Below are 20,197 nucleotides of genomic sequence, written 5' to 3' on the forward strand. Positions count from 1 at the left end.
TGCTGCCCCCATCCAATCCCTGCTTGTGCTCTGTGACAATGGTGGGCACTAAGCAGGACTTAATGCCACAGCAATAACTTTTCACATAATTTAGTTTCAGACAGTTTGGAGCAGCCATCTTCCAGGCCACTTTTGGACTCAGATTTTGGACTCATCATCTATTTTGTCTCTTTGGAGAGGCAGCTGGGAAATGACGAGACCATCTCTGTGGTCACCTTCTCCTTGATGCAGCTCCTTAGTTGCTGTCCCTGAGTTTTCTTATTTAGGCTAGACGAGAAGCCTGTAGTAATAACTAAACAAAATTAAACTGAGCTATTAAATGAATGAGTGACCTTATTAACGTGAAAGAACATGATAACAGAAACAACCACAACCAAAACAACTGCAAAGCAGATCTTCAGATAACAAGAATTATTACATGATTACACGTCTAATTTTTGATGAACCAGCATTTTCCTATGAACTACTGACCAAAATATATTCAAATGCTAAGGCAGGAAGTCTTTCTAAGCTTTCCTTTAGTCAGTGGTGTCATTAAAGACATTTAGAAGACATTTGAATTTACACTCCTTTCTTCCCCAACCACAAGCCTGTACACAAATCCATACCACGAGGGGCTTTCATCACTGGCAGTTTTGACCAAGGAAGGGTTACAGAGCCAGGCCCCACATACAGCCCTACTACACAGACTTGTTCTTATTTGGGATAAAAGTGAACACATTTTGATGAGCTAAGCAACCAAACTGGGTTAATATCCAGTTTGTCAACAAACTTGTTTTGGCATGATGATGAGACAATGCCTGTTTACCCCAAGTAAAGCCAATCTTGGATTATTTTGTTCCCAGAAAAAAAATGAAAAAACCTGAAATTTCCCTTGCAGTCAGCTATGTGAGGTGAAAGCTAGGAGCTAACAGAGACCCTTGCAAGGATTCAGGAGGTTTAGGGAGGCTTTTTATCTGGGAACCTCTATCATTCCAATCAAATAGTGCATCACCGGAGCTACATGATGCTGAATGTGCAAAGAGTAGTCCTGTCACACTGCTTGTACAACATGGGGATGTTCTCTGCCTGTGCTTGCATCAGCTACACATCAAGAGCTGTTTTCTCATATGGAAAACTCCACTGCTAGCTGACCCGTGCTAAGGAGCTGGGGGCACCTCTTGTATCACACCAGAACTAAAACTAGAACTAAATATACTCTGTTTACTGTGGTTACCTATAAATACAGGCATGTATGTGTGTGTGTGTATATAAAAACTATGAATATAGGTAATAAATAACAAAGTATGCCCTTTCACAAGCCCATAAGGACTTCTGGAGACACACACACAACCCATCAAGTGCCTTTCAAAGTATTTTTCAGTCATAAAATGCCAGGTTGGAAAGGACCTCAAGGATCATCTAGTCCAACATCTAAATGAAGGTCTTTCAGAACAAAGATTGTGTTTACAGCATTCATGAAGATGTTTACAGTTTAAGCTACAAGAATCTGTTGAACTATCACAATGGAAATTCAGGCACATTGTTTTTCTCTTGGTTTTGGTGCAGGAGAGTTGTTTTTGGTGGTTGTTTTTTCCCAATTTCTCCCCCTTCCCCCCCCCCCCCCCCCCCCCGGATTATTTTTAGAATGAGGTGAAGGGTTTGGCTGGTTTTATGGCAAGAGTTGCTGTCATGTAAACACTAGTAACTTCTCAAAGACAGAAACGTGTGCGTGGTTCTAATTTTAAGTACATGAGGTCATTGGTTAAGTGTTCGAGGAGTGCGTGCTGGTCGGACACCAGCGGATAGACGCATCGCCCGGAATCTTGATGCGATTTCAGCTTCAAGTGGGTAAAGGAGGCTGGCTCGTTGAGGCGCACAAATGTACAGCGTGATTTACACAGATGCTGACAGAGGGGTTTACGAGTCTCCGGGAAGTCTGTGACTTGAGGATTCGGAGCCGTGCGGGAAGCAGGCATGGCTGCCCCACCGCCCTCTCGAAGGTCGATGCCTAGGAACGGGCGAGTTCTTGTGGCACCCCACTCATCAAGCTGCAGAGGGCCCCAGCACCCCCTTGGGTACCGTCCCGCGCTCCTCATGCAGCGGGCTGGGGGGTTCCCAGGCAACTGTACCCCTCCCCCCCAACCCCGGGCCCCGCTGGCTTCCTCGAGGGCCCCCCCATCCCAGCAGGCTGAAGGATGCGCCCGGTGCCGGTGACGGACGCTGATCAAGACACACCGCGACGCACTCTCCCCTCGTCCTCCCTCACGAAGCAGCACACCTGCCCTGATCCACTTCACCCCGGGCCCGGGCCCAGCGCGACCTCCTGGCCGGCCCACACCCCGACTAGGCCCGGCGCGGCGCCACTCGTGTCGGGTGCCACGGCTGGAGGGACGGTGGCCCCGGCAGAGGCTGGCCGCCAACCTGCGTTCGCTGTCCCCTCCCGCACCGCCCGGCGCTTCCTGCGGCGCGGGGCGGTGAAGCCTGGCCGTTGGGGCAGGGCCCAGAGCGGCGGGGCGGGGAGGGGGAGGAGGAGGAGGGGAGACCAGGGCAGGGCAGGGCACGGCACGGCACAGCAGAGACGAGGAAGGGAGCGCGGGGCAGCGGCGGCAGGAGGAGGAGTCGGTGTCGCCGCCGGATGCTGAGGAGGCGCCGTGGCTCCCCTGCGCTGCCGGCCGCTCACCTGAGCGGGCAGGAGGGAGAAGGAGGAGGAGCCGGCGGTCGGGCTGCGCGGAGCCCAGCGGCGGCGAAGCGGGCGGGAGTGCGGCAGGAGGAGGATCGGCCTGGCGAGGCCATGGCGCCGGGCTCCTAGCGGGGCCGGCAGCGCGGCAGGAGGCCCGCGTCCCGCCGTGTGCGCCCGGCTGCCGGTGAGGACAGCCGGCGGCCTCCGCCGCGGCCTAGGAGAGCGGGCGGCCTTATCCTCAGAGCGCCGGGCGCGGCGCTGCCGCGGCCCCCAAGATGTCCACTCGGACGCCGCTGCCCACCGTCAACGAGCGGGACACGGAGAACGTGAGTGCCGTACCGGGCCTCCCTCCGCCGCGCCCCTTCCCCTGCCCGCCGTCCTCTCCGCAGCCGCCTCTCCCTGGCACCTGGCTGCGGCCCGGTCTGTCCTGCCCCCCAGGCCAGGTGCCCGAGGGGTGGGCGGGCTGCGGCAGTCCCCTCGCCCGGCAGGCCGGGAGCTCCCCAGCGCCGGGCTTGTACCACCGTCTCCCCACGCCGCAGGCTCCTTCATGCGGCGCTGCCGGGGCGGGTCCGGCGCGCTGGGTTCCACGTACTCCCAGCCCGCCCGCGGCTCCGGGCCTCACGCGGGGTCGGCGGGCGGCTGCCGCTCCGTACGGCGGCCGGGCAACCTCTTCCATGCGTTGCTAGGCCGGGCTGCCCTTATATGTACTTGGCTGGAGCCGGCGGCTGTCGGCGCACACAGGCAGTTGGCTTTGGGCCCCTGCCGGGGAGAGGCCTCCAGCCCCCGCGGGTTGCAGGCCGGACTGCCCTGCCTTCACGCGTGCCCCACGCCGGGCACCCCTGTGCTTGGGTGGGGGCACCCACTCGTGGGCTTCTAGCTGCCTGGCATTCGGCCCTGTCTCGCCTTCTGGGATTCTGCCGTACTTGTTCTTTGTTTGGTCTGCACCTCGAAGATAGTGCCCTGCATTGCCATTACTGTATTCCTTCCTCTGTTTTGCTTTGTTTTATGTCTGAGAGAGGTTGTCGTCGTGTCCTTGGTACCTCCCGAGTTGATTGTTTGTATCTTCCTTTGTGCTCTAATATCTTTGCGCTCTTCCTCTGCTCCGCCCGGACTTGATGGAGTAGAGGCGTAGTGTTGTTCTCTGTTGTGGTGGTCTTCTCACAGAAAATAACCAGCCTTGGTTACAATAGATGGTACCTCGGAGCGGTTGTAAAATCCTTGACCACATCTGGTCCTGTCCATTGGTGGGAGCTATTTAAATAGGCTGTAGTTTGAGAGATGTGAACTTGCCGTCTCAGGTGAAGTACGCTGAAATGCGTGCTAGATACGTTAGTTGACTTTGGGAAGGTAGCAGAAGGTGCAGGAGGGGCAAAAAGGAGTTTTGTGAAATGTAATGCGTGTAGTTGCACGCAGGTTCTACTTGGGTGGAGAGTGATCAGTAAGAAATGAAGGAAGATGGCCTGGTGGGTTGAAATGGGTTGAAGAAGATTCTTCATCATTGCATCAATCTCTCGAGGTTCTGGCCAACAGCAGGAGCTCATAATGTTTGTTACTTGTCCAGACCAAAGCAGCAGTATCTGTGGAGTAGATTACTGAATTTCATGAAATGAAAAGTGAATATGACCAGAGGATTTGGAAGACAAAGGTGACAGAAATGAGATAATACAGTTAAAGAAGTAAACCCCTAGATATTATAATGAGCTGTTAAGTATCAGTCACTCAGGAAAAGTTTAACTGACATAGCAATATTAGCTTGGTTGCTAGTTAAAGCAGATAGACACATTTGATCTGTCATTACTGTTCTTCATAGACTGATGAGTCCTGAAAGTCAGAATGGAAGCAAGTCCTTGAGAGGAAAATGAAAATTTACATTTAATTAAAAGACAACGACCAGGTTTGAGTGATACCTGTTACTTGTGAGTCTCCATTTCAAACATATATATATATATGAATGCAGATGAGAGAGAGAAGACGGGAAGGGATAAGAAATAATTATGCATCTATCCAGTAATAGACTACATAAGACTTGCAAAATACATTTGCACAAGGCAAATGGAAATATTCTCAAACATTGTCAACTTCTATAGGATGAAATCTTCAATGAAAGTGTTAGTAGCTCATTTAGAAAAGACTATGCTACTTCTAAATGCTCTATTTTGACACTAAAGGTAATTAGGGATTGGAAAAAAAAAACCAACAACAAACTATTTGAGAGAGTGCATTGGGTCCCTAAAAAAAATAGGTTTAAATGGGATATTAGAGTACTCTAAATTGCACATTTGCTCCTGAAATCGTGGTGTAAGCCTGTAACCTGATACTAATGAATATAATCCCCTAGCCAGATAAACAGTAAAGAGCAGTGCAGTAGTAAGTTTCCAAATCTGCACACAGTAATTCTAGTGTTGCCATTAGAATGGTGTCTGCTGGGTTTTGGAGCAGCAATCTCGAGGAGGTTGTTGCTTCTGTCCATCAGGGAGCCTTGGGAAGCCCAAGGTCTCCCTTACATAAGACATGCTCAGGTGGCACATGTGTGATAGCGGAGGAGATGGTCCGTTGCTGACCGCCCAAACAGCAGCATGCCTTGATTTAAAATGGACTTTGTCAGGGTGAGGCAAGACTCTTAATTTACTTTTAATGTGCTTCCTCCTGCTAATAAACGCTAATGGACTGGGAAAGCATTTATGCTGATGGGTCTTGATGCACAAAGTTTAGCTGGTAAGCTCTGGGTAGCTGAGGTGGTAAGAAGTTGCAACTAAAAGTAGAAGTTACTGGAAGGAGTAAGGAGTTACGGAGTAGCGTAAGTGGTTTTGGCCTGGTAAATAAATCCATCTTTGCAGTAGGTGTTTCCAGTTCCCGAGTATGTCTAATTAGTGAAGCTCTCACAAGTTCTGCAGCTAATGGTGATCTTCAGGAGAGCACTCTTTTCTTCTATCTCATTTACATGGCCATCTCAGTAAAGTTGCTCCATTGTGTGACTCTCGAGGGACACAGACTAGCTCTGTATCCCAAAGAGAGCTGATTGATGGTTCTGAGTACAAACCTTCGTCCTTGTCCAGCTGTGCTTTGCACGTGGTGTAAGGCCGTTGCATGAAATCATGGGGAGCTACCGTGCAGTACCAACCCCCTGTCTCTTGGCAGCTGCTTCCAGTGCTTTTTAAACCAGAAAATAAATAAAACTTCAATGTATGTTTTTCTGAGTATACAAGCATTCATTCTGTCGTATGTAAAAAAAACCCAACAAAACAGACACAAGCAAAAAACACCCCCAAACCCCACCCCCCAAAGCCAAAACAAAACCTGTAATCATTTGATATAGCTCCTGTCATAAGAATATGCATTCTTTGAGGAATGATGGGAGTTCCTGGTGGGATGGGTGAAAAAAATGCACATTTCTATAATGCTTTGTGCCATCTATCCCACAGCACCCTTTGAAGACAGTCTGGAATGGATAAGATCACAGAATCACAGAATGTTAAGGGCTGGAAGGGACCTTGAAAGATCATCTAGTCCAACTCCCCTGCCAGAGCAGGATCACCTATACCAAGATGGAACAGATTACTTGATAAGGTCTTAGCCGAAAGCTGGAGTGAGAGGTACAGGGGCAGTCAACAATGGACAAACAACAGGTGGAGGGAAACGGTGCTTGTGAAATGCTCACTATGTGTGTAACTGATAGGTCTGCCTTTCAGATGTTCACACCCTTTTCTTTTTTTTCTTTTTTGCTCTTTTACATGTCTCTCAGTACTATGTTTAACTTCTGTAGCATATGTCCCTAAATATTTTGCAGTGGAAGTGTTATTTGTCTTTCATGAAAGCCATGTTTAAGGAAAAGAAATAGAATGAGATTGTCAAACACTTACTCCTATTGAATGATTTATTGGGAAACTTGTGAAAATTCATAGGTGGAGGCAATATAGCAAAGGTTATTTTCATGCCTATTACCAGATTTAATTTTTCTAGTGAGGAGTGAGTGTAGTATTCAAAATGAAATTTTTTTCCCCTGTGTTTTGATTTTGTACATGTAACTATTTACAGCTTCCCCTCGACAGATTTTTAGGTAGGCCGTTGTACGTGATGTTTCAGTGCAACGAAACACTTGAAGTTGGGGTTACTCGGGTAAACTGAGCTTCCCCTCTCTGCAGAGGTTGGAGGAGGAGCGGGATGTGGTTCAAATGCTTTGAGCTAGAGTAGCTCCTTTGTTTTCATTGAGTTGGCACTATCAGTAACATACACTCTTAAATGGTTTTTGGGAACTCTGTGAAAGAAAAGACTGGGATTCAGCAGTGGGCTATTACAGTACGTGCTTTAGTAAAATTAGTGAAAGTGAGGATTGCTTTTTCTGACAAGGGTCTCAGTCTTTTTTTCTTTATAGTACATGCAATCTAATCTTTTGAAGGTATTAGTATTATGTGTGAAGGCATTGCTACTTATTTGTCTTGTGGTGTCACCCATATAGCTAAGTTTTCACTGAATCGCACATTTTAAGGTGTTGTTTTGTCTTCCACTTCTCAGACAGATAAAAGTTGGCTAATTCTGATGCAGAGGACTTGCATGTTTACAGCAGAAGGAGGAAAAAACAAGGCAGGAGTGATGGATGATAACACTGGCCAGAGTCGAGAAGGAATGTAGTTTGTCTTACCTAGTCAGTGCTCTATGAGAATGATTAAGAGATGTCACGGCAGAGGGAAGTTTAAGGCGGAGTACTGGAGTGACCTAGGATCATGTGGTTTTCTTCATTATCATACAAATAATTATCATTTTGACACATGCACACCCGTTTCCAGGCTAGCAAGGGAAGGGTGATGTCTCAGATGCCAGCTAAAGTGGGTGTGGTTAAAGATGACTTTGATAGGAGAGGCCACTTGATAGCTGCATTTTAAATTAAAGAAAAAAGTTGAACAGGACAAGAGGTGAAGAGGATGGAATGGAGTGGTCGAGTTGGGGTAATAATAATGATTATATCATGTTTAATTTCTTTCTGGTGTGGTTTTTGTGTTTGTTTTTTTGCTGTTTTGGGTTGTTTTTTTTCCTTCTGGATTTGCTTTTGCTCTATAAGAACACATGGTTTTGATTTGGACAGAGGGGGCGTGGGAGAAAGTATCTGACAAGAATTCTTTAGTTCAGTGCCTTAAGCAGAAGAATGGCCTAGTTTCTGAGCCTTATGGGTTCAAGAGTACAGCTGCATCTTTCTTATCCACAGGAGATGGGTTTTAGCAAAGTGGAGAATGCCTGTGTGTTTTCCTTGTAAGACTATTTTCATTAACTTTAAATACACCATGAGGTTGTATGTTTGCTTGAATCCTGAATAATCCTGTTTTCAAGATTTATTTTCTCTGTGCTAACTTTTATCTGTTATTTTGGTTCAGGTCTTGGGCAAGCTCCTATGTTGAGGAGAAAAGCACATGTTTAGCTAGAGCATTATGCACAGAGAGAGCAAGGTTCATGCTATCCATTTCAAAGTTAACCTTCCATGTGAATCATTGAGCTGTGGAACAGGTGATACAAGTGTTTAGCTTCATTTTTCCTTCGGTAAAGAGAAATATTTTAGAACAAACAAGTGAAAATCTGGCTTCATACTTCTGTGTTCTTTCTGGTCATCATAAAAGAGTATTTAGTGTTAAAGTTCGAAAGAGTTCATGCAGTTTGATTGTAGTACTTGTTTCATTTCATACTTCATGGCATTTTTGAAGTTCACAGGTAAATGTAGATTCAGATTGTGTGATTTGCATTCTGAAAGCTGCTCACATGGTCAGTGGAGCTAACTGCTCAACTAGAACAAGGAAATTCTGTCCCATGAAGCCTTGTTATCAGCAGGGTCACTACCATCGTATTTCTTGAATCACGTGGACCTACTGTTTATTTTAATGCAGCCTTTTTAATTTTCTATCTCTGCACTTAAAATGTTCTAATCATCAGTAAAGGCAAAATGTTGTTTTGTTTTTTTTTTTTTTCTCCATGGCACTCAGTTGTATTTGGCAATTAATGTTTCTATTGTAAATGTGGTCAGTTTCTACCATCGCAATTACTGCTGTTCAGCAGAGAGAGCTCCTGCTAGCTTCCAATTGATGTCAGTAGTGTAAACAGAAAAAAATAGTAATCTCATTTTTGTTTGAAGTGCAGATACAGTGATTTCTGTAAAATGAAGTTCTCAATCAGTGTTTTGTATCTGCACTTGCAGGGTGTTTTCTCTTGTTCTCAGAATTTACTGTGGACTTCACCTTAATATCTTACTGATGCTCGAGAGAGAACTTTAAATGCTGTTTGCCAGTAGAGCAGATTCATTGAGAAACTATCCTGCAAAAAGGAGAGAAGATTTTATTATTAATGTGGTGCTAGAAATCAAAGACAGATTCCTTAAAAATTGGCCTACTAGTAACTTGAAGAGTTTGAGCAAAGATTTTTTTATATGCCATGATATTAAAGAGAAAGCATTTTCTCATTTCTGTTTCTGAAGCTGCTATCTGCTAGCAGCTTCAACCCTCTTTTTATGCTCTGTCCTCCTTTTCAGGTTCAATACACTACTTGCAAGTTGCTGCAGACAGTGACATGCTTCAAACTTTACTTACTTGTGTTGAGGTCACGACACAATCTATTTTCTTTATTTGTTGTTGGAAACACAATGCTTGCATTTTGTGGTTGTGTCTTTGTTGGGTTTTTTTAATTTGCTGTCATTTCAGAATCACATATTTATTTAGTTATTTATTAACAGATTTTTTGGGGGGTCTTCATTCTGTAGTGTTTATTCCCTACTAGGTATTGATAAATTAAGAAGAAATGCTCTCTGCAGTTGAATATTTCTTGAAAAGAGCTGTGGAAGCAGGAAAGTTCCATCAAAACATTTACATTATTCAGCATAATGAATAGAATGAAACTAAATCTGACTGCTTAATCCTTACCATTTTTTTTTTAATCTAATTTAACAATTTATTTGTTTTTGTGGGGTGTATCTTCCCTAAGTGTTAAACTGAGCCTTAATTTGGGATGGTTGTACTTCATCAGAATCAAATTTTTCTTTGTTTCTTTTTCCTATGAAAACTTAGTAAAATAGTAAACCCAAAGGATTACTGATACCTCATGGCCAGTTGAAGACTTCATAGCTGTATGTGATACATGATGATGCAACTTAGACAGTTTTGATGGGCATCCTAGTGAATCTAAGATTAAAAATCCCAAAAGGATAAGAGGGTCCTTAAGATTAAAAATCCCAAAAGGATAAGAGGGTCTTTGTTCTTAAGGCAAGCTTCTCTGTGCTTCTTTCATCTCATCTTTTCTTCTTCCTTTTTTTTTTCCCCTCTGAGTAATGACCAAACGTTCAAACATGCTATAATTATCATGATAAAATAGTTAAAATGGTTTAAGGCAGAAGCAGTGGAAAGCACTCTCTGTGCTTACTGTAATCCTGCTTCTTTCTGCACTGTGATGGCAGTTGAAGAAAAGGTCAGATGGGTTGGTTGGTTTTTGGCAGTGTGTTGTTTCTATGTGGTTGGGGGTGCTTTTTGTGTGTAAATGAGCATTTTGTCAGGGTTTTCTTTATGTATGCTTTCAGAGAAAACACCAATTTACACTGAAAGACATATGTTCACAGTCGTAGTAAGGCATCTGCAGAGTTATTCAGCTGGGCTACAATTAACCTTTAAAGCAGTGAACCGAACGTGCTCGTGGAGCCGTGCCACAGCTTAGGCTGTAATGATTGATCAATAAAGTGTATTTATGTAAAACCCAAAAGCATAGGTTTTCTGTGCATCACTGCAGAATCTAAAATTCTCCATCCTAGCAGGACAGCTGATGGACTTTGCATCACTCAAATCACTGGGAAAAGTTGTTGGGTGTGTTTTTATCTGCTGGGATGAATGCCTTATTTGTGTGTATTCAATTTCTGTTTGTTGTGTGTGTATCCAGTAAAAAGTAATCATTTATCCTGCTTGTGAGGCACCTTAGTTGTAAGCTGTGGGTGTCAGTGAGAAGTGGTCTGCACTCCACTTGTTTGGTGAGCATGGCTTATGATCAAGATGACTTTTGTAAAGACGCCTGCTGAGCTGTTCAAGATTCAAGTGCTCAGTACCAGTGACTGCTGGCCCTTTGTGTGCAAACTGTTTCAAGTTTGCAACGTTTTAGAAAAATGTAGGGCATGTTATAGAAACCTACATTTATAATACAGGAGTACTATGGAGGGGTGAGGGAGGGGAGGAAAATTGTTTCTGTACACTTGCATTCTTCTAAAGCTTGATCATGTAACAGAAAGAGGACTCTTGGTTACAGTCTGCTTCAATCAGTTTCATTGTTTTAATTTCCAAGCTGTATACCAAATCTAAAGAAGCACTTGGGGGGAAAGAAACCAGCCAACCACATAAAAAAAAACCCACCCTAGTAAGCATTCTTTGAATTGTTCAATTGTCCAGTCATTTTGTACCCCCAATGAATAAAACACCCTAATATGTGAGTTTATAATCCTAATGATTTCTCAGGTAAGGTTTGATAAACATGGGTGTGTTACACTGAAGACAGAATGAAACATCTTTGTGACTTCAGATCAGTGTCTGCCTTATTAACCATGACCCTAGTGGCGTGATGACACTTAAGTAGAATAGTAATCCTGGTTTGTGTTTAAATATGTGGCCTGTTCAATTCTCAAAAGCATGAAAATGTTAACCAAACCAGAGAATGGTATCTAAATGTAGAATGTATTTAAATTTATTCAACATAAGGAGCTTTGTCCAATTGTGCTGCAGAACTGCATTTGAAACATACATAGCTGTGGTATGGACAGCTTGAATAGCAAGACAAAACTTTGTTTCACCTCTGATGAAAGCATTTGTTGTAGTACATCGATGTTTGCATAGCTGAACATAGAGAGTTACTGGATAGCCCATGGCAGTCTTTTGCAAGAGCAGATAATGATAATATTACTGGTGACAATGTCTAATTGGTTTTGTATTATAAAGTAATAGTAGCACATGATAGCTTCTAAAATCTCCAGCAAAGCCAAAATTAGGCAAGGTTGTTAGAGAGAAGTGATATCCTTCATTAGACAGATGTGGTTGGAGAAAATAGATTAGATTTGGGTAGATTAGACTCTCTCGAGGCTTGCTGTAAAGGCGCCTGCCCAAGGCTAACCTTGTGGTTAAACCTGTAGTGCCTCTGCTGTGCTTCTGCAGGAGAACCCACGCCTTACTCATGAGCTGTAAAACACGCATCTTTTTGTAAGGGGAGGCACAGCCTTAGTCACTGTGATGGGGCACTATTTTCAGCACGGTGGGAAGCTTTCCTCCTTTCCCCACTGATTGTTTCTTTTCCATTCTAACCAGTATTTTAGAAGAAAGTAACAGAAAAATAGTGTCCTTTACTTGTCCCCAAGCAGTCCCCTTTTTCAAAAGAGAAAACATCATGTAAACTTAATGTTTGTAAAACTTAAAGTATTAAAATTGCAAATCTCAATACATTAATATCACCTTATCTATGCAATAATCTTATGTGATTGTCATGGAGACCGTTGTTCTTATTTAGTGCCTTATGTGTTTGACCAATTTAATTTTGAACCTGGTTGTAGTCTGTAACCTGCCATCACAGCAGCTTTATGCTTCCCAATATTAATCATTCTGAGATTCCATTTGCCCACATTAAGTTGTTGGCCATTTAATACCTGTAGTTTCCTGCTTTATCTCATTCTTCCTCCCTATCTTGTTTTCCCTCACATTTGCTTTTGTGCTTGAGCCTGCATACTTGTTGCCAGCTTCCTTATGCTTCTCACTCTTTCTGGGATCATTTCCAGTTTTGCTCATTTAATGACATAAACAAAACCAATACAAAGCTTTAGTAAAGCTATGTAGTTGTAGCTCCTGTTTATCCTTCGGGTAATATCCTTTTGCCTGAGTCTCAAGGATCATTTTAGTATGTGAATGATCTGAATTGTAAAGCTAAAGGGAGCGAAGAAATGCTTTGCTGTGGGTAGGTTTCAGGGAGTTGTTTTAGGGGGTCTTCTTGAAATTACTAGCAGAAAGGATTGTTACAGCTTTACTCATTAATGAGACTCTATTTTCCTCGCCCTGCATTTCTTTCCCCTCCCCAGTAAAGCTCCTGTGCTTTCTTGTCTCAGATAACAGCAATGAGTAACCAAAGCTGTATGACGATTGTTTACGAAGAACAAACCATTTTAGAATGCTCTTCATAGGTTTCCTTCGACCTCACTAGGAGTTTAATATGTGAGGAGTTTAGTGTGCAGGATTTGCAGTTAGGAAAGTGTAAGGTGTATTGCAGTACATGTAGCAGCAGCATAAATTACTTGTGCTTAAACAGTAAATATCTGAAATTCCTTTTGAGAGTGCATGCTTGGGTTCAGTTGTATAGAAGTTATCTTTCTGATTCTTAGATGTTTCTGTCATAACTTAAAATAAGCAGAGGCATAGCTCAAAAATTCAGAGAATCTCATGCTTGAAGAAGAGTCTTTATTTTTCTGCCCTGCAAATTACTCAGCCTGTTAAGTGCTACATTGAATTCTTACAGAAGATATGGTTGTTTTCCACAAATGGATTACCTGTGTAATGTATTTACTCACGTCTCTATTCCAGATAATACTATTGATTGAAGCTAATAGAATTCTTTTGAAGCATTCTAGGGTTTGTTTAGTAATTTTTTAATTTTTTTTTTTCAATTGTAATCAGATTTTCTTTCCTCTGCAATTATTACAGTAAGGGCTGTTTACCAATGGTTTTAAAAAAAAAAAGGAAGAAAATGTCATTACTTGGTGAAGGACTAAAACAGTATTTTCTCCTTAAGATCAGACTCCAGGAGGAATAACAATTGTAATAATTCAGTGCAATGGGATGTATACAGAAAATAATACTGTCTCTCAGTAGTCTTTACCAGGCATACCTATATAGAATAGCTTTTCAAATTTGCTTGTCTTAATTTGCTATTAAAAGCAGCCTGCCTCGTGCATTTGAGAGTTCTCTTTGCCATTGATGGACACAAGATGCGCATGAACAAAGAAAATTTATGAAAGCATTTCACAGTGAAACTCTTGCTCCATCTACTGCATGGTCCAGAGAAATCTTAGACACAAAAACTTTGGTATGGACAATGGGAGTTGATCTGATATAGATGCTGGAGTTAGTCAGTAGAAGATGTAAGTATTACTAGAGAATGTATGCCTACAGCACTGTTCATAGGCAGGCTAAGGGAAATCTAATCCCTCAACCTGTCCAAAGCAAAGTAGACTGATACATAAAAGTCCTTTTAAAGAATGTTATTCTTGCTAATCCAGTGAGTACACTGGAGAAGTATTAAAACCTGAGTTTGTTTTTGAAGTACTGCAAGATAAAATGCTTACTGTCATTATTTTGTGTGTGTGACCTTTTGCAAAACTCTCACTTAGTATTGTGTGCAAAGTGTTTTGTCATCAGTCATGAAATCACTTTCCTGGTGGTCTGTCGTAGTTGGGTTAAATACATTTTTTTTTTTTTTGAAGTGGTGTCAAGCCTTCTGGAGTAGCATAGAAGAGGTAAACTGGGCTCCTGTATCCATCTGTTTGTTTTCACTCCCTTCACGTGGTAATTACTAACTTGAAGAAGCTGAATTCAATGAATCACTTGACTGTTAGACTGAAATGATGATAAAGTGAAATATTGTTGGTGCAGAAGCCATTTTCATAAATTGTCTTGACTTAATTGAAGATATTTCTAAGGCTAGCTCAGTGGGTGACAAACAATAAGGAAAGCAGCAAGCTGGAAGACTGTCAAGTCTCTTGGCAGGCAGTACAGTTATCATGTATTGGAGTTAAGTTTATGTCCAGATAATTTTGGGGGAAGAGTAGAAAGCTGTGTGTGATTTCAGGTCAGCTGTTGGGTGGTAGGAAGACAGCGGGGAAGTGAATAGGTTCTTTGTTAGCTGCTTGGTGACACATGAAAGATAGTTAACACAATAGCTCTCCTCCCCTGGGACTGGAGGAGTTCTAGTTAGTTTGGTAAATGAAGGACAAACCCTGCAGAGTTCCCAGCGAACCTGTTACAATTTAGGGATTGCAACATTGCATAAGGGGATAGCTAATGTGTGATCATCTCGTCTACAATGCTGTGGCTTTTCCCATCTCTGAAGAAGCAAAGAGCATCTTAGGGCTTAGTGGGAGAGAGACCCTTGGTGGGCTGATGGTGGAAGAGAGAGCATAACATTACTGTCTAATCCATCCCACCATTTGAATACATACATAGAATACATAGAATAAACCAGGTTGGAAGAGACCTTCAAGATCATCGCGTCCAACCCATCAACCAATCCAACTCCGCCCAAGCAACTAACCCACAGCACCAAGTACCCCGTCAAGTCTTCTCCTAAAAACCTCCAGTGATGGTGACTCCACCACCTCCCCAGGCAGTCCATTCCAATGTGCAATCACTCTTTCTGTATAGAACTTTTTTCTAACATCCAGCCTGTATCTCCCCTGGCGCAGCCTGAGACTGTGTCCTCTTGTTCTGGTACTGCTTGCCTGGGAGAAGAGACCAACATCTGTTTGGAATTTGGAATCATTCTGAGAAGGCCATTTGAAATCTGTGTAGAGATGACTCAAGTTTTTGAGAGTGGATTCCCAGCTGCTGGCAGTTTGGTTTTGTTTTGTGGGGGTTTTTTCTGCTTTCCATTTATCTTCCTGGTGGCATATGTTCCTAACGTGCTAAATTATGGTAGTTTGTGATGATAAATAATTCAAGCACAAAGGTTAAAATAGATGTTTTCATCAATTTAGAGACAAGGGGCTCTGAGGAGATTGTAGTCTGAGCTCTGTGTAGTGTGTGCTTTTTTGCTTGCAAGATCTGAGCTGATTCAAGGGGTATGCGGTGCTTGGACAGCTTAGAGTTAAGCACAGTTCTGTGCAAGGCTGGGAATATATTTGCCAAGTTGAAATGTGGGATCACATTATCCACATAAAGGTAAATAGTTACTACGACTCAACTGATGACATTTTATTTGACCTGTTAATTAACACTCATGGAAAAACAGGGCAAAGAGCACTCACCAGAAGACCATCTTCATTTCACTTCTGTTTCCTTTTTTTGCCTTTGAGTTCACAATGTCCTGCTATACCAGCTTTGCATTATTTTGCTCTGTATATAAAACCAAAGAAGTTCAGTGGTGTCCTTACAACTTTGTCTTCAACTCCTACCATCAGATCGGACTCTGCCGTACTGTTCTTGGTAGACAAAATCAAGGTAACCAAATGCTGCTTGAATGCAGGCTCACTGGTGTAAATGTCCTATGCTGTCAAAGGTGCTTCCTCTGCTTAGAATGGTGCCTGGTTTGCCTGTGTCAAAATGTGTGTTGCTGTTCAAAGTCAACCTTGGTATCAGTGCTTATAAAAATAAAAGACTGCAGAGTTATGAGTCTGATTATATCCTGGCTTCAATATTAAAACTACATCTTGGCAGATAGGGTCCAGTAGGCACTCTGCACTCCAGTGCTTTGAGGTAAGACTTGTTAATGACATCAGAATGCCTTGCTGCAGAGAGATGGACCAGAAAAGATTATCTGTCCTTGAAGTTAAAGAAGCTAAGCTGGTATGCTGCAGTGCAAGAGGCCATGAAGGGCTGTTGAGGTCAGGAAGCATTCCATTCCCTTCCTCTGAAGGCTGCAGCTCCTATGTAAGGACGTGAGAGAGGCCCTATTAATCTGCTGTAGGTCTGTGTGGGGGTTTTTACCCCCACTCTTCTATATCTCAGAACTAGCTGCCTGCCCAGCTACTTCTAGGTACATTTATGTTGTATGTATTTTATTGTCTGAAGGAAAATATTAAGATAAAAGTCTCTGTACCATTTAGACTTTTAAGATCCCTAAAAGGTTTATGTCAGAAGAAGCTTGGAAAATCCATCTGAACATTAGGAAACTTCATTTGAAACATAGCTTGACGTGATCCTCAGACATTGCAGAGTCCTGCACTACCATACAGTTTCTTTTCTAGGACATGAGTACATCAATTAGTATGTATTGCTCTCAGGTTGGATATTTTAATTGGTCATCTAATCACTTTCTGGAAGCAAACTTTACTTCAGAAAGTTTGTGAGACAGTGAGGTAAAATAGTCTTTATAATGAGATGTTGATCTGTCTTGATAGATTCATCAGTTGAAGCCATTGGATGAATCCAGTAATGGGGATATATAGACTTAAAAAACGCTGTCCAGCTTGCTACAGGAGTAACTTCTTGTTCTTTTATGTAGCAGAACTGTTAAGGCTACTTTATCTATGCATGTCACTCCTAAAGCATAGCTTCTTAAGCTCACACTGTGTGATTGTGTGCTTTTCTGTCTCACGCATCCAGGGCAAACAAACACCACAAATAAGCAAGTCTGTCTGTTTGTGTGTGGGATTTCTTTTGTTTAGAGGGGGTGTGTTATTTTGTTTGGTTGGGTTTTGTTTGTCAGTTGTTTTGTTGCTCTCCACGGTCCTTCTAGTTTTTTACCTTGTGGAATGGGAGTAAGTATCTCCTAGCTAAAGTTTCACTGCTGGTGTCAATTTGTCTCTGGATTATCAAGAAAAGTGGTGTGATCAGTTTCCTTTTCCATGTTGTTCTGTCCTGACAACAAAGTTCCACAAGAGTTTAACACGTAGCTGTTGTGTCTCTGTCTTTGGGTGCTGAGTGTTTCCCTTTCTCCTTGGGCACTGATGCTTGGAGAACTGTCTGGGGATATATGTGCTCAGGGAGCTGGAGGGTCCTCTGACAGAAAAGTTGCTAAGTTTTGTCAGACTTTGCTGCCTGGGTTGATTCTCTGGCCTAATGCAGCAGTAGTGTGATTGTAAGTGGTTGTGGACATGTGAGCAGTGTTGAGGCAGCTTCAGCAGCCATCACACCACATGTGGACTCTTCTAGAGTTGTTTCAGGTTTGTAGAGGGCAAGGGAAAAAATGCCCTATTTCATCAACTTTGATAGAAAGAAAAAGTTAAGCTTCAGAGCCTGGTCCCAATTAGCTGCCTGTATGCTTTCCTTCTGTAGAAAAAAACCTCAGCTGCCCCAGAAGAATGATTGTTTGTTCTTGAGTGTCAGAGATACTTAGCTGTATAATCTGGGTGCTCTTTTGTGAGTAAACCTTGCCTCTTGCTGATGATCCCCTCCTCTGGAGTCAAGCCTCGGGTTTCCAGATTGTTGTCTCCAGACTGTAGAAACAGTCCTTTCCCCTCAGTTTTAACGTTTGATGTGAAGGCATTTTTCACTTCTTGCACTCGGGCAAACATTTGAGAAGCTCTGTGTGCTTGATATGATCTTGAACTGTAAGTTGTTTCATGTCTCTCTTCTCCTGCCTTTCATCAGGGCAGCTGAAAAATGACCTGGCTGCATCATTTATAAGTGCAATAAAAACTCCTGCCAGTTTCCTTTGCCAGAAGTTTCGCTTTCTGGGTGTGTTCCTGTTCTTGTTTGGTTGGTTCAGTTAACGATCAACATTAGCATTTCGTTTTCTTCTTGTTTTATTGAGGGGATTTGAGCAAACTGTGAGTGGCCTGGCATTCAGCAGCATTGCCCGGTAGCTGCCTGTGTCTCTGGGTGCTGGCCAGATGTCCTGGGTGAGCTGGGAACACTCACTGAGAGCTCTGCGGTAGTAGGTTTGAAGATCTCGTGAAGTAAGTAAAAAGGGACTGATAAGGTTAAACTGATCACCTCCTGAGGAAAAAGCAATGGCTGACAAGAAGTGTTGAAAGAACTCTTTCTCTCGTTGGAAGGGTAATGCTTGAATGTGTCCAGGAGGCTGCAGCAGGAACAGCCCTCCTCTTCCCTTCCCATAAGTGTTTTTCTTCACAAACACGTGTTTGTGAAGGATGTTAACCATTCTATTTTGACAAGATAGGAAAGTAGAACTGTTTGGTAGGACTGACTGTAGCTTCCAGTACTGTACCAAATTGCAAACAAAAAGGAGCAAACATAAGAGGATTGGAGGAAAGCTCGTTTTGTTTTTTTGTTGCTGCCCTCAGTTCCGCCTGTGGTTTACTGCATCAGCTTTTAGCAGATGTTTTCACTGGGGCTACAGGGAGGGTTTCGTTGTGTTATAGCAATGGAGATGATATGGGCTGACTGTCCTGAATTAGCCCTGGAAAATCTTGTTTGTGTGTTTGGGATGAGTCAGGAAGGAAAGTGCCAGGTTGAAATAACTGTGCCAATTCTGAGTGAAATGGAACAAAAGCAGGAAGGTCCTGTTCTTCTGCACCTGCATGCCTGGCTGGGCTGAGAGCTTTGGACCCAGGGAGAGGAGGAAGCATGTTAGCAGAGTTCAGGTTACAAGACCTGCTTTAATGCTATGAAGGTATTTGTTTTTCTGAAGTGTTTTTGCCTGACTGCTCTGGGCAAGACCAGTTCTTGTTTTGATTATTTTTCTTTATCCTTTAAATTGTCAGTGGTTCCATGTGATAATGAACTCCTCCCTTCCATATGGCATTACTGCTGGGTTAAAATAAAAATAAAAACAAAAATTGAGGGCAAGCTTACTACAACATGGACAGCATTTATGACAGGCTAGTGTCACCATATGATAATTACAAGGATTATAAAGAACCTTGTCTGTGAAGTTTTGAAATGTATGTTAGCTGCGTTGGTAGATTATGGGCTCTGTTTTCCGTCCTAGATTGCCTCAAGCGTGGAGCTATAAACGTTGCATCCCGTGTAGCTTGTGATTAGAAAAAGCAACTTTGTCTCAAAGCTGGCAAACGTGTTTCTGATGCATCTCACAAAGCCACGTTGAACACTTGAAAAACCCCAAAACGAAACAAGAAACCCCACCCCCCCCAAACCTTCTAATGGGCTCTGATTCCGTAGTTACAAGTACAGGCTAAGATGTGCTCAGGCAAACTTATGCTGAGCGTTATCACCAGCGTATATATGTATGCTTTCAGAAAGGACTCTTTATTGGCATTAAAGGATTTTATTTTGCCTTGCAATAGAAATGTTTTACTCTTAGCTTTGAAGTCAAGATTTTAATTACTTATTTGTTTTAATACTGGGAAGAAAAGGAAAGAGGTTGAAAAGAAAAGAAAGATTAAGGGAAAGTTACTTTGTTCAGCAGCTCGTCTGCTACTGCAAATTGAACTCCATGCTTATGGCTGGGGTATTATATTTTTAAGTTTTATACAAAATGCTTTTCAGAGTTACAGCATCAGGTAATTAAATGCTCCCATATGCTTGGCTGAGACCAGTTTTATTCAAAAATCATTGTTTCGTACTGCTGACAGCTTCAAGCTCTTTCCAAGGTTCATGCCTGGAGTTCTTGCGTATTACCTAAATCTGACACAAGCTGAAAGATGCACATTGCGTGTGTTTGATTATTTGTGCACTTCTGGAGATCCTGTGTGAGCAGGCCTGGGGTATGGGGACAAATTAAATGCCACAATTTTGTCTTATTCTTTCCTGTCTCTGCCATACATTGACCTTGGTATCTGATTAAAATCTGTATATACTTTTCCTTTCACTCTGTGTGTGTTGATTACTTGGGTTTGGGGTTCTTTTGTTTGTTTTGTTGGTTGTTTTTTTTTCCTGGCTGAGTCCTGCATATTACCCTGTTTCAGTGGAGTAG

The 20,197-nt window shown here is 42.8% G+C and overlaps 1 protein-coding gene across 6 annotated transcripts in view; it reads left to right on the forward strand.

Annotated features, from left to right (window-relative positions):
* Nucleotides 1-2,523: 2,523 nt before the first annotated feature.
* Nucleotides 2,524-20,197, forward strand: part of MARK1 (microtubule affinity regulating kinase 1) — a 60,073-nt gene continuing 42,399 nt past the window's right edge. For all 6 annotated transcript variants that reach the window (XM_054170196.1, XM_054170221.1, XM_054170202.1 and 3 more), the window contains exon 1: nucleotides 2,524-2,988. In XM_054170196.1, the coding sequence (XP_054026171.1) occupies nucleotides 2,938-2,988 (51 nt within the window). In that variant the 5' untranslated portion in view covers nucleotides 2,524-2,937. The remainder of the gene's footprint in view (nucleotides 2,989-20,197) is intronic.

The sequence above is a fragment of the Dryobates pubescens genome, chromosome 2, assembly GCF_014839835.1.
Source record: "Dryobates pubescens isolate bDryPub1 chromosome 2, bDryPub1.pri, whole genome shotgun sequence".
Classification (NCBI taxonomy): Eukaryota; Metazoa; Chordata; class Aves; order Piciformes; family Picidae; genus Dryobates; species Dryobates pubescens.